The 27451-nt window shown below is 41.8% G+C and overlaps 1 protein-coding gene across 3 annotated transcripts in view; it reads left to right on the top strand.

The window, feature by feature from the left end:
* Positions 1–27451, top strand: part of LOC139761989 (uncharacterized) — a 209179-nt gene that overhangs the window by 120788 nt on the left and 60940 nt on the right. For all 3 annotated transcript variants that reach the window (XM_071686764.1, XM_071686765.1, XM_071686766.1), the window contains 2 exons: positions 16450–16637; positions 18539–18700. In XM_071686764.1, the coding sequence (XP_071542865.1) occupies positions 16450–16637; positions 18539–18700 (350 nt within the window). The remainder of the gene's footprint in view (positions 1–16449; positions 16638–18538; positions 18701–27451) is intronic.

The raw sequence follows: 27451 nt of genomic DNA, 5'->3' as shown, positions 1-27451 counted from the left end.
AGCTGCATATGGGGGCGATCTCTCTCTCTCTCTCTCTCTCTCTCTCTCTCTCTCTCTCTCTCTCTCTCTCTCTCTCTCTCTCTCTCTCTCTCTCCGGTATCTTGCTTCAGTATACTAGAGAAACCAGAAGGGGCCGGTTCTAGCCTCGGGGCTTTCTAGTCTACCTCTCCTTTGTCTGGTGAGGCCATGGTGTACCACGGGTCCGGTCCATGCTTGTGGGGCTGCTTGCTCAGGGCTGTACAGCGGGAAGCACGCTGGCTATGGATTACCGCTCTTATCTCGGCCAAGAGTGGCGGGTCTTGGACTCTATAAGTAAGAAGGGTCGCTTTGTCAGGGTGTCAGAGGTCCTTACATATCTGTTCATCATTCTCTCTCTCTCTCTCTCTCTCTCTCTCTCTCTCTCTCTCTCTCTCTCTCTCTCTCTCTCTCTCTCTCTCTCTCTGTACAGTTCCTTTTCTTAGAGTAAGGGAATTGATTTATCTACCGTGTGTGGTTTGTGGTTGAGTGGTAAATGATGGATCTGGGTAGAACCACGTGGCTTACACGGGATGGTTGGTAGTTTCTACCAGCCAGTGTCTAGCATGGTTGGTAGAGTAGACTGACGTACACAACCTTGTTAACAGAGTCTACCACAGACACAATTAGTTGGTAGAGTCTGCCACAGACAGTGTGGTTGGCAGACTGTATTACGTACATATATAGTTAGGAGAGTCTATTACTGACGTAACGTGGTTGTTAGAATCTACTATGGACATAATGTATCTAAAGACCATATTAACATTGTGGCCTCATCCTGTCTGATTGGGTGAACCACCTTACGCACACACACACACACACACACACACACACACACACACACACACGCGGAGGAAGGGGGAAGAGTAAGGCGTGACTTGAGCACAACCTTAAGATTTCTGGCCTGGTGTGATGATGTCAGCAGTGTAGAACTCCCTCCCCGTACAGTACAAGAGATGGGGCTCCACGAGTGTAGAACTCCCTCCCCGTACAGTACAAGAGATGGGGCTCCACGAGTGTAGAACTCCCTCCCCGTACAGCACAAGAGATGGGGCCCCCACGAGTGTAGAACTCCCCGTACAGTACAAGAGATGGGGCTCCACGAGTGAAGAACTCCCTCCCCGTACAGTGCAAGAGATGGGGCTCCACGAGTGTAGAAATCCCCCCCCCCCTCCCCCCGTACAAGAGATGGGGCCCCCACGAGCGTAGAACTCCCTCCCCGTATAAAACAATTCACAAAAACAGGACAACGCAAGAACGGATGCGATGCAACAGTGGCCACATAGATATATAACAAAATCCATTCTTAAGTATGTGTAAAGTAATGGCTGTGTAGAAAATATGAAAGAAAAAAAAAAGAAAATTTGCATAACTCTGGCTAAAACAAGTTACGAGAATCCGCTTTCTCATGACACTGAAGCGGTGAGACGATTCTGGCCTCTCCTAGAGAAAACTACATGAGAGATGTCGTGAGTATTGGACGGTCATGGATGTTACCGAATGAAATGGCGTATGTTGGAGGCTGGGTAACGTATGCATCTCCACCGTAGTGCAACCGCTGGAAGAAACCGATCTGAACGTCACGAGGGAGTGAGGTGTCAGGAAGAGAATACGAGGGAGAGTGGAAGACGTCCCTTCTCTCTCTCAACAGACCAGTGGACGCGCGGGACAAACTGGATCGCGTATAGTGAAAGCCTCTGAAAGCACAAGGAATTTCAAAAGGCTTGTTTAGTTATGTATATATATATATATATATATATATATATATATATATATATATATATATATATATATATATAACGGCGAGAGATAGCGCCCCACCAGTGTGTAGATTCCCTACTGAAATGTACCGTTAATTACACACACACACACACACACACACACACACACACACACACACACACACACACACACACACACACACACACACACATACAGCCTTATATATTTTCATTCTTCTTTAAGAAAACACATTAGCGAGGGTGTGAGAGTCAACTGCCCAGGTCCCGTGAGACGTGGAACATAAGGACCTGGGCAGGATCTGGGTATAACAAATATTCCTTTCCTGTTATACATAGTAACGTAGCGTCAATCTGATGAAACAATGGAAAGGAAAGACATCAAACTAAACCTTTGAACTGGTTTGAATCTTGCAGTACATTCTGCATGTGTGTGTGTGTGTGTGTGTGTGTGTGTGTGTGCACGCGGGCGCGCCAGTTTCCGTTATTGTAAGCAACCCAAAGTTGACAAGTAGCCTCACGCCTGCTGTGTCCTTCAGTATCAGCGATAAACATTCACCCCTACATACTAAATACTAACTGATGCTACACATACACACACACACACACACACACACACACACACACACACACACACACACACACACACACACACACACACACGCATACATACATACATACATACATACATACATACATACACACACACATACATACATACATACATACATACATACATACATACATACATACATACATACATACATACATACATACACACACACACACACACACACACACACACACACATATATATATATATATATATATATATATATATATATATATATATATATATATATATATATATATATATATATATATATATTCATACTTGATTGCCGTTTCCCGTGTCAGCGAGGTAGCGCGAGGAACAGTAGACTTAGGTGAACGCTGGTTTGGAATAGTGAACACCAGTCCAGTGTTCACCATAATTCTCCTGATTTGGGCAGGTGTGTGAATGCTGAGTGAGTGAGTGAGTGAGTGTGAGTGCCTCCAGAGGTACAGTTTAACAGTTATTATAGCCTGTTTAAATCTTGCTTGCGCGGGCTCTCCACCAAGAAATCAACAGTTAAGCAATTTTTGGTGAACTACTCTTTTTTCTAATAAAATTTCTGATAGACAGGCATGTTCCTCCAAACTCGACTAGTTAATCACAACCAACAACAACAACAACAACAACCTGGAAGTGTTCAACGAGTTTTCTATAAACACCAGATGTTTCCTGTCTATCGGAGGGACGAACGTATCTTGAAGATTATGATGTTATAGGAACATCACCTCCAACATCCCGGGACATCGTCACAACTTCATCATTTATTACAAGAAAACTAGTGACTACATTATGAGAAACAGATCAATAACCAACTACAGTCAACCAATGTAGTTCACAAGTACACTTGCCCAGTTGGAGGTTGTAAACTTCGTGAACTACGCTGGCATGACAACTACATCACTCAGTCGACGTAAAGTGCTATGTCGACGTATAGCACTTTATCATCCAGACGGAGGCGCTAAACTACATATACAACAACAACATAACAGGAATCTCACTCGTCGTCAACATCTTACTGAAAACATGATCATACTGAAACACTGCCAAGCAAGACTACAGAAGCCATGTACATAAGAGCTTATAATTCCTTCACAAATCATCAGTGTACAGAACAAGGTGGGACTCTACAATTATTCCCTATCTTACCCCAAATAACCCCACTCTCTACCTTAACCTGACTTTCTCAGGTACAGAGACCTTAGGCAAGCCCCTCAAACAGTTGACCCAACGAATTTGACCTCTACCGACCACACTACCACGCATGAACTCCGAAGGAACACGGTCCACCGATCAACATATTAGCTACGTCCCCATTCGCATTTGTAACACTTCAAGATGTGATTCATTCTTGTTTGGTTCCTTATAATCAGTGTTCGTGTGCCCAAAACGTGTCATGTATTTCAAGAAGTAAGTGAAAATGAATTTAGGACATTCACTCGCAATGTATTTGATGAAGCAAAACGTGTGGAGAGAAAAATCTAAAAACCAACGGAAAATTAGTGAGTGTTTATATATCCTTGTAAGGAGTACCGCTCTCACATTTGGGGTGGTTCTAGCTCTGCATCCTTACTTGAAAGAGTTGAGGCGAAAGCGATCTGCTTTATAAACGGTCCTAACCTAACTTTCAAGCTTGACCTCCTTGCCTTACGCCGCAATGTTCGTTCATTTTACCTTCTATAGGTATTTCTTTGGTTTTTGCTTTCGAGAGTTGGCTGCTTGTTTGGTGCGCCACTACTAGCTAGACCATGCAATACTCGGCAAGCTGCTGTCACATGATTATTGTGTGTCCATTAGCAACTCAAGTGTGGGCCGTTTTGATATCTGCTGCTTTCCCTACACGTCGAAGCTCTGGAATTCTCTGCTTTCTCTTGTCTTTCCCAATGATTATAACCTAACACATTTCAAAAGACAGATTTTTCACTTAAAAATTCTTAAATACTTTCCCTTTTCTTTTTTCGCTTCATAATTCTCTCTATATTTCAATAAGGGCCCGACCTTGATGTGGACATTTTTCCGTGACTGGAACCTTCAGTATATATATATATATATATATATTATATATATATATATATATATATATATATATATATATATATATATATATATATATATATCTGTGTGTGTGTGTATTGTTACGAACTCTATACTTATTCTAGTGAGGTCGCTAATTACATATATATGTTACAAATACTATACTGATCCTTGTCTTTGCAAGGACGTTAGATTTACGTTGCACAACACAGGATAGCACTATCTTAAAGTCATGGGATTAAATCAAACACCAGCATTAAACCACTTATAATGAAAGAACTAAAGTGTACATAATAAACACATGAATCAGGCACAAATCATTTACGTGAACACAGAACATGAGTTTAACATTCCAGATAAGATTTCAAACCAGGAAATCTCTTTCCTTTATGACAATTTATCTTCGATAACATGATTCAAGATACACTTATTGTTAGACACTTGTATGACAAGTTACAATACTCTATGACACTCGAAATTAAATGACAGAGGCAGTACAACACCGTAAAGTCTATATCGCGCACTTCACTCGGGTTACGGGCTTTGGGACAGAGGGAAACCACTTACCTCGCTGGCCTAGAGAAGGGCAATCGAGGCTCAGCGGGTGTCAGAGGTATTTATTACAAATAAGAACGAGCGTCTGCCCTGGTACCCTACAAGGTTACTCTTGATTGGCTATGAGTCTAAGATCCAATTGTGATTGGAGGAGGGTGCTATCCGTGAAACTGCTAGTTAGTTGGAGTATCCTAAGTCCGTCCCACATCTTGCCTAAAGCTCAACCTCCTCTGTTATCTTGTTTTTGACAGCGGCGATGATATACGGGATGACATACCCCGTAAGCTGACTGACAACTTAATCTCACGCCTCTGATAAGGGTCCAGGTGCTGAAGAACTGGTCGCCATCTGGTTTCAAAACAGGATTATTAAGCCTAATGCTCGGTCAGGGAAGTGAGGTCCGAGCCAATAGCAGAGGAAGACCCTAACCCTCGTCCTGATAAGAAATAACAACACCATACACAAAGACACACACACATACATATACACGAACATGTGGGCACACGCACACACACGTGAGGTGCCTAAGGATTGGCGGAATGCGTGCATAGTGCCATTGTTCAAAGGCAAAGGGGATAAGAGTGAGTGCTCAAATTTCAGAGGTATAAGTTTGTTGAGTATTCCTGGTAAAGTATATGGGAGGGTATTGATTGAGAGGGTGAAGGCATGTACAGAGCATCAGATTGGGGAAGAGCAGTGTGGTTTCAGAAGTGTTAGAGGATGTGTGGATCAGGTGTTTGCTTTGAAGAATGTATGTGAGGAATACTTAGAAAAGCAATTGGATTTGTATGTAGCATTTATGGGTCTGGAGAAGGCATATAATAGAGTTGATAGAGATGCTCTGTGGAAGGTATTAAAAATATATGGTGTGGGAGGCAAGTTGTTAGAAGCAGTGAAAAGTTTTTATCGAGGATGTAAGGCATTTGTACGTGTAGGAAGAGAGGAAAGTGATTGGTTCTCAGTGAATGTAGGTTTGCGGCAGGGGTGTGTGATGTCTCCATGGTTGTTTAATTTGTTTATGGATGGGGTTGTTAGAGAGGTAAATGCAAGAGTTTTGGAAAGAGGGGCAAGTATGAAGTCTGTTGTGGATGAGAGAGCTTGGGAAGTGAGTCAGTTGTTGTTCGCTGATGATACAGCGCTGGTGGCTGATTCATGTGAGAAACTGCAGAAGCTGGTGACTGAGTTTGGTAAAGTGTGTGAAAGAAGAAAGTTAAGAGTAAATGTGAATAAGAGCAAGGTTATTAGGTACAGTAGGGTTGACGGTCAAGTCAATTGGGAGGTAAGAGTGAATGGAGAAAAACTGGAGGAAGTAAAGTGTTTTAGATATCTGGGAGTGGATCTGGCAGCGGATGGAACCATGGAAGCGGAAGTGGATCATAGGGTGGGGGAGGGGGCGAAAATCCTGGGAGCCTTGAAGAATGTGTGGAAGTCGAGAACATTATCTCGGAAAGCAAAAATGCTATGTTTGAAGGAATAGTGGTTCCAACAATGTTGTATGGTTGCGAGGCGTGGACTATGGATAGAGGTGTGCGCAGGAGGGTGGATGTGCTGGAAATGAGATGTTTGAGGACAATGTGTGGTGTGAGGTGGTTTTATCGAGTAAGTAACGTAAGGGTAAGAGAGATGTGTGGAAATAAAAAGAGCGTGGTTGAGAGAGCAGAAGAGGGTGTTTTGAAATGGTTTGGGCACATGGAGAGAATGAGTGAGGAAAGATTGACCAAGAGGATATATGTGTCGGAGGTGGAGGGAACGAGGAGAAGTGGGAGACCAAATTGGAGGTGGAAAGATGGAGTGAAAAAGATTTTGTGTGATCGGGGCCTGAACATGCAGGAGGGTGAAAGGAGGGCAAGGAATAGAGTGAATTGGATCGATGTGGTATACCGGGTTGACGTGCTGTCAGTGGATTGAATCAGGGCATGTGAAGCGTCTGGGGTGAACCATGGAAAGCTGTGTAGGTATGTATATTTGCGTGTGTGGACGTGCATGTATATACATGTGTATGGGGGTGGGTTGGGCCATTTCTTTCGTCTGTTTCCTTGCGCTACCTCGCAAACGCGGGAGACAGCGGAAAAAAAAGAAGTTATATATATATATATATATATATATATATATATATATATATATATATATATATATATATATATATATATATTGAACAGAATCTTTTCAGTAATGTTGAAAGGATATCATGAACATTAAAAACATCTGAAGTCATTACTGTAATGGTGATGATGTGGTCAGGAACAACTTACCAGACGCTCGCTTGGTCACTGACTGCGTGAGTTTGCTGGCTCAAGCTTGTTAAGCTTTGTTAGGAAGAAGCAAATGCTTCCATTACCTTAACAGATCTAAGTTAGATGTACTAATAAAAATCATAACTAATGCAGTTGATAACACTGATAATGATTTTGATATGATTTTCATAACATTACTCAACGAACAGTATATTCAGCTTGTTATTAAATCTGTATTTCATTCTTTTTCGTTAGCTCTCTCTATCATATATTTGTCATTTCAGGGATGATTATGTCTAAATTTTACTTTACAAATTAGACAGAAAAGAAAAGGGATCATACAATAAGAAGGCTTTGAGAACATTTGTGTTCCCGTTGATATCAACAGATAATAATACCACTAATGGGCGTAGTACGTCGCCTGCTTGTAGTGCTCTGGCTACAGGACATGAATTCATGGTGGGCGAGCTAGGCTACACCAGTTGATCGCTCGCCTCCTGATCTTCCAGGTTCCCTTCCCGAATATACAGTAAATGGAGGGATGTGTGTGTGTCTGTGTGTGTGTCTGTGTGTCTGTGTCTCTGTGTCTGTGTCGGGTCCATAATATGATAGCCATCTGCAATAAGCCGCGCCACTTTGTGATCATCCCCAACGAAGACCTGGACGTGGTAACATGATGCCTTAACCTCCCTTCCTCCAGCGAGTGCACCTCGAGGGGGTTCTCTCCTCTTGTCAGGAAATCTTAACTCGAGGACGCAGTTCCCATCACATATCACCTGACCTTCCCCAGCACTGGATCTGACCCGCCTTGACTGAATGAATAGTCAGTCGATGATCCCATTCAGGTTGTACAGCTCCACAAAGTCAGGTCCTTTACCTGGTGCCCCACACAGAGCCTGGTCCTTACCTGGTGCCCCACACAGAGCCTGGTCTTTACCTGGCTCCCCAAACAGAGCCTGGTCCTTATCTGGTGATCCACACAGAGCCTGGTCCTTGCCTGGTGCCGCACAGAGAGCCAGGTCCTTACCTGGTAATCCACAGAGACCTTGGTCTTGACCTGATCACCCACATGGAAGCCAAATCCTTACCTGATCTCCCCTCGGAGAGAGCCAGTGCCTCTTCCTTCGCTCACGCAGGGCACTAGTCCTTACCTGATCCCCCAGAGAGAGCCAGTGTCTCTCCTCCGCTCACGCGTGGCACACTGTATTATTTACATGACAGTGAGTCACTAACTCGGACGTCTCACAGACGGTGTAAAACCTGCGTGAGTGTATGGCTGACCAGCTGCCGCTCACAACCATCTGACGGGTCTGGCAGCTCACCGCTGCAACTCCAGTGTAGTCGATGTCCGCACTTGATTCATGGCACCGCCATCTGGAGCACCATATAGAACAGTGCCGACTTGATCTGGCACCATCTGGAGCGGTGCCAACAAGATCTGGCACCATCTGGGGCGGTGCCAACAAGATCTGGCACCATCTGGAGAGGTGCCAACAAGATCTGTCGCTAAACAGAGCGATGTCAATAAGATCTGGCGATACGTAGAGTGGGGCCAACAAGATCTGACACCACCTGTAGCGATGCCAACAAGATCTGGCACCATCCGGTTCTCATTGCCCCTCAAACAAGTAATCAAACTCCTCACAGATGTCTCTTTTCTTGCCCACACTCGACCCACATTTGGACCACGAAATTCCCTCCTTACACGGCATCACACACACACACACACACACATATATATATATATATATATATATATATATATATATATATATATATATATATATATATATATATATATATATATATATATATAAACTTACCTGGATCATATAAACAGTTAGAAAAACTTGCCTCTAGGCTTGACAGTGATAGAGAGAGTAGATGAAGACAACATCTGCCACCAGCGTAAGCACTTCAGTAAAACTTGATTAGTCTTAGACCCAGCTGTTTCCTGTTCTCTCTCTCTCTCTCTCTCTCTCTCTCTCTCTCTCTCTCTCTCTCTCTCTCTCTCTCTCTCTCTCTCTCTCTCTCTCGAATATTTTAATACCACGTAAATCAGGTACTCGAGCTGTACAGACAAATGACCCGTCCTTGTAAGGAGTGTTGCTCACACACCTGGAGGACTTTTCCTCCACCTTTCCCTATTGACACACTTCAGCCAGAAGCAGTTCTCTTAGTCATCTCTCTCTCTCTCTCTCTTTCTCTCTCTCCTCGTGCATATCAACTCTCTCTCTCTCTCTCTCTCTCTCTCTCTCTCTCTCTCTCTCTCTCTCTCTCTCTCTCTCTCTCTCTCTCTCTCTCTCTCTCTCTCTCTCTCTCAGGTATTACTTCGGCTTCCGCTCTCGAGAGCCGGCTACTTGCCAACTTCCTCTTGTGACCTGAACACACAGGAGCCGACTTGGGGCCACTGTGGCTCCCGACACACGTTGTGTGATTCGTCCGTCCAATCGATGTCTGCTTCTTTCCTTCCACGTCAACGGCGTGGTACCCTCCGTTTCTTTTTTAAGTCTCTTGACTCCGCAAATCCTTCTTTTGTGTTCTCCTCCAAGCGGCAGGCGTGTCATCCCTTCATGAACTGGTGGCATCTTAGATTTCAACGCGACTGGGTTCGTCTTCTTATGGTCGCGTTTGTTAATGTGATCTGCGTGTTCTTATAGTATTACAAGGTTACGAATTTGTCACGAAAACCACATGAGCATCGCGATGTGTTCAACGCGCAAGGCTGTCGATCATAGATTGATTGATTGATTTGTCGATCATAGATTGATTGATTGATTTGTGTCAGTAACCCAGGCAAATAATTTGTGTACCCTATGCTCATCCTGTGAGCGGTAGCGAAAAAGGATGACAGGAGTCACACAGGGTCTTCGTCAGACGCCAGTGGGTTGATATTACATAAGATGTGACAGTTCATATCAGCAGGTGTTTCATTACATACATTACAGAGCTTCATATGGAAAGTTTTACCGACTAGATGCAAAAAGTGGATACAAACTTCAAATTTCAGGTATCTTGTTATCAACAATAAGGTGTTGTGACATTTCTTGCAGGGTTTGTTTAGACCTATCCCTAAAAGGCTCTATCTTTTCTACGTTCTGAAACCTAGTGTTCTAGTTTGTGTCCAGATCTAATCCATCATTTGCCAGGACCTCCCATCATTCCCATCCTTATAATGGACCAACAGTCCAGCCACGTACGAACACTAGATCAATATTATCAACCGGATCTGTCCGCCAAACTTGAGGCACCGTGACTCCCACGCTCGCTATCTAGTGACAACGTTATCATGGCCTTCCTTACCATGCCCTTAAGGGTGATCGCCCCCTTGAATTTGTCTCGATTGGTTCTTCATGAGGTCGCCTTCATTCAGAGTGTTCCACAAACACGTCCCCGTCAGCAGATCCGGGCAGATACGTTCGCCAAGACCGGTAACAACCGGTAATCCAAAGACTCGATTAACTGGTGATCCAGTCTTTTGGTCGGCTACACGTCTTCCGCGTGAATGGAAATGACACGATATTGCTCCCTCTCTATGCCGAGAATATCTCGCCCAGAACCTGTGTTACGGGGTTGAGTAATGCTGAATACTTCCCCCTCAGTCAAGCAAGATGTAAAGACATCGGAAAGTCCTTGTGTGATCGTTCACTGACTCACTCGTCGCCACACCACTATGGTATATGTCTGAACCCACTCTCTTGCTGTTTATCGTCTCCGTGACCAGTAAAGCATTATTATTATCATTATTATTATTATTATTATTATTATTATTATTATTATTATTCTGTTGTCGCAGCGGGAGGGTGGCGGTGGTGGAGAGAGAGAGAGGGGTGTAGGTGGGTAGCCAGTTCGGCTAGTCATAAACCCCAGTGCCACTAGAGCTAGTGGTAACATGTTCCCCGTAGTGGGTCAGGCCGCGGCCGATCTCTCCTCGCAAGCGCACTGGGAAAAGAAACCGCTTGCGGCATCTGTCGGCCGGAAGTGACCTGGTCCAGGGCGCAGCCAGAGCTCCACGCCTCGCTGTTGACACTCACATGGCCATACCAGGAGCCTGCCTGGCTTGCTCACGCCTCGACGTATGGTGGACATGGTGGCTGTGTGACAACAGGGATGTGTTTACCGGTGTGTCTGGGCGTCATTTCCTATTTGTATTTTGTACAATCGTGGAGCCCCATCTGTTGTACTCTACGGGGAGAGAGTTGTACACTTGTGGAGCCCCATCTCTTGTACTCTACGGGGAGGGAGTTCTACACTCGTGGAGCCCCATCTCTTTTACTGTGCGGGGAGGGAGCTGTACACTCGTGGGGCCCCATTTCTTGTACTGTACAGGAAGGGAGTTCTACACTCGTGGGGCCCCATTTCTTGTGCTGTACGGGAAGGGAGTTATACACTCGTGGGGCCCCATTTCTTGTGCTGTACGGGAAGGGAGTTATACACTCGTGGAGCCCCAACTCTTTTACTGTGCGGGGAGGGAGCTGTACACTCGTGGGGCCCCATTTCTTGTGCAGTACGGGAAGGGAGTTATACACTCGTGGGGCCCCATTTCTTCTGCTGTACGGGGAGGGAGTTCTACACTCGTGGGGGCTCCTTCTCTTATACTTTACTATCATACATCTTATTAAACTTCTGTATGATGTCCGCACTTAAAATATCATCGCCCCTCCACCGCTCATGTTCTGTGACAAAAGTTTTACATGTTTGTAACAAAACTGTTACTTCATATCATGCTTTGACGGTTAGTTGTTCTGTTTTTGCAGCTTTTGAAGAACTGTTCATTGTTGACATTAACAACCTGGTTTGAAGATTGAAAGGTTGTCATCATGCCCCTCCCACCCCCTCTTACTATTCTTTCTTTCATGGTGGACAAATCTGGGTGTATAACAATTTTCCAAAAGAAGGAACAGAGGTGGGCCAGGTGAGGATATTCCAGAAAGGCCCAGTCCTCTGTTCTTAACGCTACCTCGCTAATGCGGGAAATGGCGGATAGTATAAAAGAAAGAAGAACAAACCCTGCAATCCAGATCCCTTGATTCTGATATCGTCTTTGTTGCTCTCCTCTGGACCTACTTTGTTAGTTGTTTTTGTTTCTATAAGTTCGGTGTCCAAGACTGAGAAGCATATTCTAGTTTTGGGCTAATGTAGGATTTTTTTTTTTTTAATGTTGATGGCTCTAGTCACAGACAAAAGTCCACATCATGGCCGAGTCTTAATTGAAATCTAGAAACTTATGAAGCGGAAAAAGAAAAGAGAAGGGAAAGTATTTACGAATTTTTAAGAACATGAAAGACCTGTCTTTTGAAATATGCCAGTTCATAGGTATTGTGAAAGACATGAGAAGGTCGAAAGTTCCAAATCTTTGACGTGTAGGGAAGGAAGCAGGTATCAAAACGGCCCACCCATGAGTTGCCGATGGCCACACAATAATCATGTGACGCAGCAGCTTGCCGGGTATTATGTGGTCTAGCTAGTGGTGGGGGCACACAAGCAGCTAGCTCTCGGGAGAAAAAAAAAAACAATAACTATAGAAGAGGGGAAAATGACCCAACATTGCGGCGTAGGGCAAGGGGGTCAAGTTTAGAAGTTAGCCTGGGACAGTTTATAAGACTCTGTCAAGTAAGATTGCAGAGCTAGAACCACCCCAAATGTAAGAGCAGTACTCCATACAAAGACGAATAAACCCCTTGTATAAACGGAACAACTGTTTAGAAGAGAAGTTTTGACATCTAAATAGGACATCTAAATTGAAGGATGTGGATGAATGCAGTGTTGAGTCGTCAGCCTATGAGAGCATTGGATTATTTGTGGAGGAGAGGAAATCGTAAAAAAAAATAGAAGAAAAAATGTAGGGGACAGAACAGAGCTTTGAGGGACACCGCTGTTGATGGAGAAAAGGGGTGGGGGTGGCTGATCCATCAACAACTACAGAGATAGATCGGCCAGAGAGGAAGCTAGATATGAAGGAGCAAAGTGAGGGAGGGAAGCCATAGGAGGGGAGCTTAGAGATGAGACCCAGATGCCACACATGATCTCTACGAGAAACCGTGTTCACTCTCACTTGGATAGTTTCCCTTATGCAAGAAGTCGTCCATTTTCTTCGTTGTTATCTTTTCCGGTACCTTATTTCCAAGACCTTCCCATTCCATCTGATTGATGTTGGGGCTGTAGTGTGTGAATACTATGTGCGTAACTTTGTATGTTTGATCTTACTGCTCTGTGTGTGTGTGTGTGTGTGTGTGTGCTCATGTTCGTGTGAGCACACAGATATGACCATAACATGCCACACGGGGAACCATAGCGAAAGGCTAAACACAGAGAAATGTGAAAAATAATACACGTTATTGGTTCTTTTATTACGTTAAGATGTTGTGTTATGTCTTAGAACATAAACCCTTGTGTTGGTTATCATTCTTAAACTCGAGTTGTGACGGCTTACCTCAAGCCAAAACTCAATCGTGTAGTATGCAGAACACATATTTTCACATTATCAGGACAGGCATTACAACTCTTCATATTTATTATATCCAGATGAATTCCACCGTTGGTGACGCCTGTATTTATATGTATATTGCCCCAGGTGTGTGACGTGTTTGTTGAACGAGCGATAACTGTTAAATGGCCATGAATAATACTCCATTCAGATGACTGCAACAAATGTACGTATATGTTAAACAGGAGGCAATCCGCGACACTTGGACCAATGGGCGTGAGCGTGCGCTTGTGTTGACCAATGAGCGAACACGACCGTGGGAAGTAACCACAAACTTCTTGGAGGATTTCTGACGCAGCTGGGAATGGCTGCTTTTCTTGACCCAGTCAGCAGTCGAACGCTTATTTCTCTTGAGCTATTAGCCTCTTAAGGACTGCAACCGGAAAAATGACATGTGGATGATAAAGATATGCAAAGACGAAATATCAACGGGGGGAGGCCACACTGTAATAAACATGAGGTGAATATGATGAAAGGATTGAGGCTGTTAACAGACAGCCTTTACATCAATACAAAGATGGACGCTAGTAAAACAGTCTTCTGACTGTTGATGTTCGCTTCGGTTAGGCTCAACGACCTCTTTTGGGTTCGACGACCGAACTGCAACCCGGAGATGAGGGATATCTGGTAGCTTGAGGTGACAGTGGCGTGAGTGGTGTAGTTGCTTCTTCCCGAGCACTGGGGTGAGGTCCAGATGAAGGTCGGAGAGTCGGAAGGACCAGCGTTATTTCGTGTCTTATAAAAGGTAGTTTAGACGGAGCCGAGGATGATCTTACAATCCCCCCCCCCCTTTTTTTTTGGGGGGGGGGTGGAATGAGTTCAATAAGCTCTTGTTTGTTGGAGAAAGAGGAAAATAAGGTGATGGAGATGAGATAGGGAGGGACGAAAGTTGTATCAGTCTTCTTCCTAGTCTTGCCTAACCTAAAGTTGTAAAAGTGTTCTTCATAACCTAACCTAAATTGTAAAGTGTTCTTCATAACCTAACCTAAAGTTGTAAAGTGTTCTTCATAACCTAACCTAAAGTTGTAAAGTGTTCTTCATAACCTAACCTAAAGTTGTGTAAGTGTTCTTCCTAATCTAGCCAACGTAAAGTTACTTAAGTGTTCTTTCTAGTCTTGCCTAACGGTAAAGTTGTTTAAGTGTTCTTCCTAGTCTAACCTCACCTAAATTAAGTGTTCTTCCTAGTCTAACCTAACCTAAAGTTGTTTAAGTGTTCTCCCAAATCCAGCCTGACCTAAAAGTTCAGACACAGGAAGTTCAAGCGTCTTGAGTCGTGGTAGAATGTAGAGAAGATAGCTGGAGATAAGACGATGGTTATGACGTGTTCCTGTAACGTCTCGAGTGGTCGACGCCCCGCGAAAACCGGTCGTTGTTGATCCGCAGCTCTGTTGCAACGGAACCTTGGCTCTGAAACTCATGTTTTAATCTAAATCTGTATTTCATTTTCGTGATATGTATTTCTCATATATGACAGTTTCTCATAATCCGGTTTGGCTATGAATCCAATTTTTTTTCCCCCATTTTCGGCTTTCATTCATTTATCAGTTACATATTTTACATGTTAGCACTTGTCTGTCTCTCTGTAAATGAAGAATAATAAAACGTACATGATACATAATATTCGGTCTTGTAACCACAGTGGTTAATGTTACTACTACAAATTCATATAAATCGTGGCAATGGTCGCTTCAGGTTGCACAGATCAGCTACATTCCACGAGGCGGCTGCTGTAATACAGAGATTGAAGATGAAGTTACAGAAGAGTTTTCGTGTGCAACAGGTTTTTCTCTTTCTCAAAAATACGTAGATACTTTCTCTTGTCTTTTCTTCTTCCGTTTCATAATTCTCTTTATGTATATTTCAGTTAGGGCCCGGCCTTGATGTGGACTTTTGTTCTTGACTAGAGCCTTCAACATGATATATATATATATATATATATATATATATATATATATATATATATATATATATATATATATAGTAGTGTTTGTTTTGGGATTATTTGGCAACGTTCATCCTAACTGATCACCCCTCCCTCCCTCATGTTCCCACCCTCCCGCAATGCGTGTATCTTATTTAATCTCTCTCTCTCTCTCTCTCTCTCTCTCTCTCTCTCTCTCTATATATATATATATATATATATATATATATATATATATATATATATATATATATATATATATATATATAAAGCATGCTGTTGTAAAGATCTTTACAATGTCTTTTTCCTTCATTATCTCTTGGTTTCAGCGTCATTCATTACTTGCTAGTTCCTGGTTCCTAAGCTAAGTTCCATCACAAAAACTTCTCATGGTAGATTATCCCCATAAATTCAATACACTTAACCAAGTGCATGAAATCTACGAATTAAGAATCGTGGTTATTTGTCTTACGCGAACCATTTATGTCATATGGCTTGCCCTTTCTTTTCCTATTTCGTTACCAGAGGAAAGTATTACTGTGAACAAGAAAGCACTTCAAGAAGTACATACAGTTTGCCAAGCATCTCCATAACGTAGTATATTTGGAGGCTTTGCCTGTTTGATAACAGGATTCGAATGTTGTACTGCCAAGTATCTGCTGAGGTTGATACTCGGGCAAGGTTCTGTTGAATGCTCTGTGAATTTATGTAATAAGTAAAATACCAGGGTACCAAAATTTACTGCATGTAGGCAAAACTTTCATGGTTTTGTTGGTTACCTAAAGGTAAGATGTAAGTAGGCAGCGTAGTTCAAAATTTCTTTAGTACAAGAATGTTTCTTTTGTCGGCAGATGAGAGCAATAAGATGGATTTGAGGCGGTATGAGCTGCGCTGGACGCACCACCAGTCCACTGTTGTGGCCGAGGTGGGCTCCCTCTACAGAGACGCGGCCCTGGTGGACGTCACCCTCGCTTGTGAGGACCAGCGCACTTATCAAGCTCACAAGCTGGTACTCTCAGCATGCTCACAGTACTTTCAGGTGAGTTCATGAAGTAATGTCGGTATGGTGTTGGTACTGCCCTTCCAAACTGGCTGTCTCCGGGGAAACTTGGGTAAAACATCAGTTATAATCAGCATCATTTATCACGTTTAATTCTTGGTCATTGATAATGAACGTTACTCGTGGAGACAGTATGCTCTGAAGCAGTTTGACTGTACCGTAGTCCACAGTAGTTGCCCAGGAATGTGTTACTGACACTTACCACTGGAGGTAGACTTTTATCGACTTACTCTTAGCGTTTGTCTCGTTACCATCTCTTTTCCATATAGAATTAAGACTTTCCTCTTCCTTGATACAATGAAACTTCTTTACCTTTTTGATACAACAAATTTAGGTCACAAACTGGTAATATTCTTAACATGTTTATGCTCAAGTCCTCCATGGGAACGTCAGTCAGTGATTGGTGCCTTTCTCGAATGAGATCGTCAGTTCTTTTCATAAAATTACAGTATATGCAGTGGAAGTGTGCATGATCTTAAGAATTTTCTTGAATGCATGAAGAACTCGTTTAAGATTTTTTTTTCGATTTGTGGTTTAAAGTTAAGGGGCCTAAATTACATGGGCAGTCGTTAGGCCTGAAGCCCCAGTAACCAACCAACCAAACAAGAAAATAGGAAGATATTGACTTAGTCTGGATTATCTTTTATTTTCTCCAATTTTACTGTAACCCAATAATGAGAAGGAGAACAGCAGAAAAAGTCATAGGACTCGAAATTTCTGAACAAGTCTTACACAAAGGGATTTTGTTGATCCCTGTGTAGAAAATAACGCATTAGTTATTTACACGGTTTATGATTACCTTTTTGTACTGCACTGGGAGGGAGTTTTAACACTTGTGGGGCCCTACCTTACTCCTTGATAGAAATCACGTTACGGTAAGGAAATTCTACCCTCGTGAGTTTTGTCTAATATACAACTCAAACTTTTGCATGGCGTCCGCATTCACTGTCATCACTTGGTTTAGACTATTCCTCTCATCCACTACGCTTTTGATACTGTATAAAAGTACTTCTTTGTGTCTTTTCTGACAACTTTTTTGCTTAGTTTCGTGTTGTCATTCGTGGCATCTTCAACATGATTTGAAAAAATTTAAGGTTATGATGGTCACCCCAAACTTTCTTCTCTTCAATAGAAAAAAAATATGTAGGTTCTGACCATAGTAATTACCTATGAATGGTACAAGAAGGGAGTTTCGCATTCGTGCGGCGGCTCCATCTCTTGAACTTCTCTATACTGTCCACACTCACAGTCACTTTACTCAGTTTATTCCGTTCATCCACTACTCATAATCTATATAAGTACTTTTTTACGTCTTTTTTTTTTAGCAAGTTTCTTGCTTGCTTTCATATCATAGCCTTTGTTCTATTCTTGCATTTTTTTAGAACTTTTCATTGCTGGTTTACAGGCTTAAATGTTGTGATAAGTCACTCTCTTATTCTTTTCTTTTCCTCTGTGGGGAAATCTGGGGCCTTTATCTTTCCCCAGTAACTCAGCTTTTTTAAAAATTCAGGTATCATATTCATTACCCTCTTCTGGACCTTTTTTTTTTTTTTCTTTTGCGTGCAGATATCAAAATTCGGAAGCTTATTTCAGGTTTGGCCCAATGTAAGATGTGAACAGCTCGTTGAATACCTCCATATCCATAGACTTGAATGCTGTTCTAATATTTGCCAACAGACAGTTTGTTTCCTTTACATTTCTCTCAACGAAGGGCTTAAGGCGACAGATAGGGCCGTTGTCAACGTGTCTGTTCCTGCGCACACAGAACTTCCTTTTAAGTGTAACCACATCTGATTGCATTCTCCTCATGTCTGGTATTCCTCAGGTATATACACCATATCACTTGCTGTTCATAGTACAGTGGTCTCTGTTTTCCACAGGGTCTGTTTTCACGGCACCCAGCACACCAGCACCCAATCATCTTCCTGAAGGATGTGAGTGGGGATGAGTGTGAAGCATTGCTCACTTACATGTACAGAGGGGAGGTGTCTGTCAGCCACGACCAGATACACCGCATTCTGCAAGTGGCAAACTCTCTTCAGGTAAGACCGAGTTGCATCGTCAAGTTCTCCATCATGTATTGTTTTGACTCGGGTCATCTGTGACCTACATGATTTTCCGTTATTGATTCTTGTATATCAGGTCATTCATCATTAGGTTCTGACAGAAATGAAATGTAGTCTGACCAAAATTGTGGAAATATACATGAAAAGAGAAACTTAGATAAAACCATTCAGGAAACATTATTACAAGTGGGATCCTTTCCTTTACCATAGTCTTTCCAGTTTTGTTCCTTTTTCACATAGGTTTAGCAGCATTTTTTGTTTGCTGGTTTGTGTTAATTGCTTATCAGTCACGATATCGTCATCTAAACTCCACATGTAGTTACAAAATATAATCATGTTGCATAGGCTGTATCTGGAAACGAGCAGTATTTCTGTCGATGCAATTTCACCAAATATAGCATTTTCAGTGGATGGTTAAGAGCAGGTTTCCTAATGTCAGAATTATGTCGCAAAAATCATAGTCGGAAGGTCTCGCAGCGGTGTATACCTTGTATGATTTTTTTTTGTTTTTTAGAATTAGATGCATAGTTTTATAGCTGCGTGAAGTTTTGTAATTACTTACCTCCAGTTATTTTTAAGATGCTGACATGGAAATTGAATAAGTTTGCAGGAACATATAAGCAGTCTATAAAAATTATATAAGATATAATGTGGATATGGAGTGAGAATTGGGGGGCAAGTCCTTATCATGGAACAGTGGTTAGCACATTGCCTCAGCGAGGACAGTGGGATGGTCGTCAATAATTTGTTCAGAGTAATTACATTTTCTTGCTACCAGATATAGATAAATATTAAGCTTCACCTTAATGTTATTAAAGCAACCCTTACAAGTGTTATATCGTGGAGTTGGCAGAAAAAAATTATCGTAAATTGTAAAAATGATGATAGGAGAAACTCTTTCAAACTGGTTGCTGAGATTATCCGAATATACTTTTGGGGGGGTATTCTAAACCAAACATGAATATATTTTTCGCATGGAAGTATGGATGTCATCTCTCTATACTTAGCACGGTAACTTTTGTTTAGAAAATCAGTTGCTTCCAGATATAATACTGATATATATATATAAATTGTTGGAAAGGATCACAATTTTGCGCGTGATCAAGATATTCCTATGAGTCCACGGGGAAAATGAAACACGAAAAGTTCCTAAGTGCACTTTCGTGTAATAATCACATCATCAGGGGAGACACAAGAGAGAAATATAACAGTCAGTTGATATACATCGAAGAGACGAAGCTAGGACGCCATTTGGTAAACATTTTCCATGTGGACTCATAGGAATATATATATATATATATATATATATATATATATATATATATATATATATATATATATATGCGGGCGTTTATGTACATATATACGTGTATGGGTTGGGCCATTCTTTCGTCTGTTTCTTTGCGCTTCCTCGCTAACGCGGGAGACAGCGACAAAGTATAATGAATATATATATATATATATATATATATATATATATATATATATATATATATATATATATATATATATATATATATATATATATTATGCTTGATCTCCATTTACCGCGTCAGCGAGGTAACGCCAGGAAACGACGAGGAATGGCCCATCCACCCATATACACATATATGAACAAACGCTCACACTTGCACGTATATATATATATATATATATATATATATATATATATATATATATATATATATATATATATATATATATATATCAACATATACATATATACACGTACATATTCATACTTGCTTGCCTTCATCCATTCGGCGGTACCCCACCTCACAGGAAACAGCATCACTACCCCCTACTTCATCAAGGTAGTGCCAGGAAAACGGACATAAAAAGGCCACATTCGTCCACACTCAGTCTGTAGCTGTCATGTGTGATACACATATATGTAAACCAGGGCATGTAAAGCATCCTGGATAAACCATGTAGGTTGTATTGGGCCTGGTTGTGGATGGGGAGCTGTGGTTTCAGTGCATTTCGTATGACACAGCTAAAGAATGTACGTGGGCGGATGTGGCCTTTCTTCATGTGTTCCTAACGCTGTCTCATCAATGCAGAAAACGGCGATCAAGTGGGGGATATATATATATATATATATATATATATATATATATATATATATTATTTTTGCTTTGTTGCTATCTCCCGCGTTAGCGAGGTAGCGCAAGGAAACAGACGAAAGAATGGCCCAACCCACCCACATACACATGTATATACATACACGTCCACACACGCAAATATACATACCTATACATCTCCATGTACACACACACACACACACACACACACACACACACACACACACACACACACACATATATATATATATATATATATATATATATATATATATATATATATATATATATATATATATACACTCACAGACATATACATATATACACATGTACACGATTCATACTGTCTGCCTTTATTTATTCCCATCGCCACTTCGCCACACATGGAATAACATCCCCCTCCCCCCTCATGTGTGCGAGGTAGCGCTAGGAAAAGATAACAAAGGCCCCATTCGTTCACACTCAGTCTCTAGCTGTCATTTGATAATGCACAACCATTTCCCGCATCAGCGAGGTGGTGTTGAGAACAGAGGACTGAGCCTAAGAGGGAAAATCCTTACTTGGCCCCCTTATCTGTTCCTTCTTTTGGAAAAGTAAAGGCTGGAGGGGAGGATTTCCAGCCTCCTGCCTCCTCCCCTTTCAGTCGCCTTTTATGACACGTAGGGAATACTTAGGAAGGTTTCTTCCCTATCCCCAGGGATAATGTATATATGGAGGCAAACAAGTATGAACATGTCCATGTGTATGTATGTAATATCTGCGTATGTGTATGTATTTGTATGTATATGTTGATAGGCATATGTATGTATATGTGCATATGTGGGCGTTTATATACATATATAGTATATGAGAGGATGGGCCATTCTTCGTCTGTTTCCTGGAGCTACCTCGCTGACACGGGAAACAGCGATTATGTATGTAATAATAATAATAATGATAATAATAATAATAACAATGATAATAATAATATTAATGAAAATAATGATAATAATAATAATAATAATAATAATAATAATAATAATAATAATAATGATAATTTTTTTCATACTATTTGCCATTTCCCGCATTAGCGAGGTAGCATTTAGAACAGAGGACTGAGCCTTTGAGGGAATATCCTCACTTGGCCCCCTTCCCTGTTCCTTCTTTTAGAAAATCAAAAACGAGAGGGAAGGATTTCCAGTCCCCCGCTTCCTCCCCTTTTATATGTAGTGAGAGAGAGAGACAAGTATATGTACGTGAGCAGGAGAGATGGTCAACGGGCGTTATTAGATTCATTTTGATTAATTGGTGTGTGAGAGATATTTGAATGTAATTGTGCTAAGAGATGGCAGCTAGTGGGATGAGTTATCATTGTCTTAAGGAATCGAGGGTGAAGATCTGCCGAGGTTTTCGCAAAAGAGGGAACAGTTGAGGAGAAAAGTGGTGAGTAAGTGAGCTTGGAAAGGAGACTAGTGTGAAAAATTATCAGCTGTGATTGAGGGTTGAATGCAAAAAAGTGAGAGCAAATTGAATCGAGGGGAGTGGGTGTGGAATGGGAGGTATTCTAGGAAGCAGTGATGGCACGTGCAAGGGATGCGTTTGGCACGCAAAAGGTGGGAGGTGGGCAGATGAGAAAGGGTGGTGAGTGGTAGGATGATGAAGTAAAGCTTCTAGTGAAAGAGAAAAGAGAGGCATTCGGTTGGTACAGGGGAGGAGTACAAATGATCGGTAGATGTATAAGAGAAAGTGGCAGGAGGTCAAGAGGAAGGTGCAGGGGTTGAAAAAGAGGGCAAATCAGAATTGGGGTGTGAGAGTATCACTAAACTTTTGGGAAAATAAAAAGATGCTTTGGAAATAGGTAAATGATGTGCAAAAGACAAGAGAACAAATGGGAACATTGAAGGAGACAAAAGGGGTAGTAATAACCGGTATGGATTAAGCGAGAAGATGGATTGAGTATTTTAAGAGGTTGTGATATGAGTTTTATGATAGAGTGGCAGATGTAGGGTAATTGGGTCGGGGTGGTATGCAAAGTGAGAAAGTCATGGAGAGTGGTTTGGTGAAGACAGAAGAAGAGGTGAAAACCTTGTTTAAGATGAAATGTGGAAAGGCAGATGGATTGGATGGTATTGCAGTTGAATTTGACAAGAAAGGGAGTGACTTTGTTGTTGACTGATTGGTAAGGATATCCAATGTATGTACAAATCATGGTGAAGTACCTGAGCATTAGCTGAATGCATGTATAGTATCATTGTATACCTGGTAAGTTGCATGGGAGGGTATTGACAGAGAGTGCAAATACTTGCAAAAAGAATCAGTTTGGGGAGTAGCTGTGTGGTTTCAGAAGTGATAGAGGATGTATGGATTTGGTGTTTGCTTTGAAGAATGTGTGAGTAATATTAAGGAAAACAGATGGATTTGTAAGTGGTATTTATGGATTTGAAGAATGCATATGATAGGGTTGATAGAGATGCCTTCTGGAAGGTCTTAAGAATAAATGGTGTGGGAGGTTAGCTGCTAGAAGCAGTGAAATTTTTTTATCAAGGGTGTAAGGCATGTGTATGAGTAGGAAGAGAGGACAGTGAATGGTTCCCAGTGAAGGTTGGTCTATGGTAGGGATGTGTGATGTCACCTCAGTTGTTGATTTGTTAATGGATGGGTTGATGAGGGAGATGAATGCAAGAGTCTTGGAGAGAGGGACAAGTATGCAGTCTGTAAGGGATGAGAGGACCTCAGTAAGTTGTTGTTCATTGATGATACAGCACTGGTGACTGATTCAAGTAAGAAACTGCAGAAGCTTGTGACTGAGTTTAGAAGACTGTGGGAAAGGAGAAAATTGAAAAAATGTGAATGAAAGCAAGTTTATCAAGTTCAGCAGAGTTGAGGGACAAGTTAGTTGGGATGTAAGTTTGAATGTAAGTAAATTAGAGGAAGTGGAGTGTTATAGATATCTGGAAGTGGACATGGCAGCAAATTGAACCATGGGAGCGGAAGTGAGGGAGGGGGAGGGGGTGAAGGTTCTTGAAGCGATGAAAAATGTGTGGAAGGAGAGAACATTGTCTCGGAGAGCAAAAATGGTTATGTTTGAAGGAATAGTAGTTCCAACAGTATTATATGGTTGCAAGGTATGGGCTACAGAGGAGGTTGGATGTGTTGGAAATTAAATGATTGAGTTTGATATCTGTTATGAGGTGGTTTGATAGAGTAAGTAATGGAAAAGTAAGAGAGATGTGTGGTGATATAAAAAGTGTGTTTGAGAGAGCAGAAGAGAGGAATTTTGACACATGGAAAGAATGAGTGATGAAAAGGATAACCCCGCCACACATGGAATGACAACCCCCTCCCCCCGCATGTGCGTGAGGTAGCGCTAGGAAAAGACAACAAAGGCCACATTCGTTCACATTCAGTCTCTAGCTGTCATGTATAATGCATCGAAACCACAGTTCCATTTCCACATCCAGGCCCCACAAAACTTTCCATGGTTACCCCAGACGCTTCACTTGCCCTGGTTCAATCCATTGACAGCACGTCCACCCCGGTATAACACATTGTTCCAATTCTTTCTATTCCTTGCACACCTTTCACCCTCCTGCATGTTAAGGCCCCAATCGCTCAAAATCTTTTTCACTCCATCTTTCCACCTCCATTTTGGTCTTCCACTTCTACTCATTCCCTCCACCTCTGACACATATATCCTCTTTGTCAATCTTTCCTCACTCATTCTTTCCATGTGACCAAACCATTTTAACATACCCTCTTCTGCTCTCTCAACCACACTCTTTTTATTACCACACATCTCTCTTACCCTTTCATTACTTACTCAATCAAACCACCTCACACCACATCTCATTTCCAACACATCCGCCCTCCTCCGAACAACCCTATCTATAGCCCACGTCTTGCTACCATATAACATTGTTGGAACCACTATTCCTTCAAACATACCCATTTTTGCTTTCCAAGATAATGTTCCTGCCTTCCACACATTCTTTAACGTTCCCAGAACCTTCGCCCCCTCCCCATCCTATGACTCACTTCCGCTTCCATGGTTCCATCTACTGCCAAATCCACTCCCAGATATATGAAACATTTCACTTCCTCCAGTTTTTCTCCATTCAAACTCACCTCCCAATTGACTCGCCCCTCAACCCTTCTGTACTTAATAGCCTTCCTCTTATTCACATTTACTCTCTGCTTTCTTCTTCCACACACTTTACCAAACTCAGTCACCAGCTTCTGCAGTTTCTCACCCAAATCAGCCACCAGCACTGTATCATCAGCGAACAACAACTGACTCACTTCCCAAGCCCTCTCATCGACAACAGACTGCATACTTGCCCCTCTCTCGAAAACTCTTGAATTCACTTCCCTAATAACCTCATTCATAAACAAATTAAACAACCGTGGAGACATCACGCACCCCTGCTGCTAACTGATATTCACTGGAAACCAGTCACTTTCCTCTCTTCCTATTTATACACATCCTTGAAAAAACTTTTCACTGCTCCTAGCAACTTACCTCCCACACCATATACTCTTAAAACCTTCCACAAAGCATCTCTATCCACCCATCATATGCCTTCTCCAGATCCATAAAAGCTACATACAAATCCATCTGCTTTTCTAAGTACTTCTCACATACATTCTTCAAAGCAAACACCTGATCCACACATCCTCACCACTTCTGAAACCACAATGTTTTTCCCCAGTCTGATGCTCTGTACATGCCTTTACCCTCTCAATCAATACCCTCTCATATAATTTCCCAGGAATACTCAACAAACATATACCTCTGTAATTTGAACATTCACCTTTATCCCCTTTGCCTTTGTACAATGGCGCTATGCATGCATTCCACGAATCCTTAGGCACTTCACCATGATCCATACATACAATGAATATCCTTACCAACCAGTCAACAACACGGTCACCCCCTTTCTTAATAAATTCCACTGCAATACCATCCAAACCCACCACCTTGCCGGCTTTCATCTTCCACAATGCTTTCAGTACCTCTTCTCTGTTTACCAAACCATTCTTCCTGACCCCTCTCTCTTCGCGCACCACCCCGACCAAAACACCCTATATCTGCCATTCTATCATCACACATTTAACAAACCTTCTAAATACTCACTCCATCTCCATCTCACTTCATCACTTCTTGTTATTACCTCTCCATTAGCCCCCTTCACAGATGTTCCCATTTGTTCTCTTGTCTTATGCACTTTATTTACCTCCTTCCAAAACATCTTTCTGTCTCCCTAAAATTTAATGATACTTTCTCACTGCAACTCTCATTTGCCCTCCTTTTCACCTCTTGCACCTTTCGCTTTACCTTCCGCCACTTTTTTTTATACATCTCCCAGTCATTTGCACTACTTCCCTGAAAAAATTTTCCAGATGGCTCTCTTCTCTTTCATTAACAATCTTTCTTCATCCCACCTCTCTACCCTCTCTAATCTGCCCACCTCCCATCTTTCTCATGCCACAAGCATCTTTTGTGCAAGCCATCACTGCTTCCCTAAATACATCCCATTCCTCCCCCACTCCCCTTGTGTCATTTGCTCTCACCTTTTGCCATTCTGCACTCAATCTCTCCTAGTACTTCCTCTGTACTTCTACTGTGTTGTTGATTGGTTGGTAAGGGTATTCAGTGTATGCATGGATCATGGTGAAGTACCTGATGATTGGCAGAATGCATGCATAGTGCCATTGTACAAAGGCAAAGGGGATAAAGGTGAGTGTTCAATTACAGAGGCATAAGTTTGTGGAGTATTTCTGGAATATTATATGGGAGGGTGTTGATTAAGAGGGTAAAGGCATGTACAGAGCATCAGATTGGGGAAGAGCAGTGTGGTTTCAGAAGTGGTAGAGGATGTGTGGATCAGGTGTTTGCTTTGAAAAATGTATGAGAAATACTTAGAAAAAGAGATGGATTTGTATGTAGCATTTATGGATCTGGAGAAGGCATATGATAGGGTGAATATAGATGCTTTGTGGAAGGTTTTAAGAGTATATGGTGTGGGAGCTAGAAGCAGTAAAAAGTTTTTACCAAGGATGTAAGGCATGTGTACGAGTAGGATGAGAGGAAAGTGATTGGTTCCCAGGCAGGGGTGCATGATGTACCCATGGTTGTTTGATTTGTTTGTGGATGGGGTGGTTAGGAATGTGAATGCAAGAGTTTTGGAGAGAGGGACAAGCATGCAGTCTGTTCTGGGTGAGAGGGCTTGGGAAGTGAGTCAGTTGTTGTTTGCTGATGATACATAGTTTTTATGAAGATATCTAGAAGGGTTTTGAAGAAAAGTATGCTACAAAAACGATGTCACACATATGTTGCAATGTTACACAGTCTTTTTGTTACACTTACTGGTGTGAATATGCGTTGGAGCAAGCTTTATCTTGACAACATATTTTTCATCAGCATGAGCTAATCTAAACTTATTTTTATTAAGGCATTGATATACTGTCATGAATACCTGGATAGTTGAATTCCTTTCTTGGTAGAGTATTTTTTATTTGTAACTACTGCTTAAGTAATTTCAGGATTAGAATATAATGTTAAAATTGGCATCCTTACTTACAGTCTTTTAATTAGTATAGGTATAATGTCATTTAAAGGAGTTTTGTTTGTTTACTTCTATTCTTTTATCTTTTGGTAGAATTG

This window comes from Panulirus ornatus, chromosome 42 (genome assembly GCF_036320965.1).
Source record: "Panulirus ornatus isolate Po-2019 chromosome 42, ASM3632096v1, whole genome shotgun sequence".
Classification (NCBI taxonomy): Eukaryota; Metazoa; Arthropoda; class Malacostraca; order Decapoda; family Palinuridae; genus Panulirus; species Panulirus ornatus.
The sequence above is the reverse complement of the archived record's forward strand: the minus strand, read 5'-3'. Positions and strand labels throughout refer to the sequence as shown.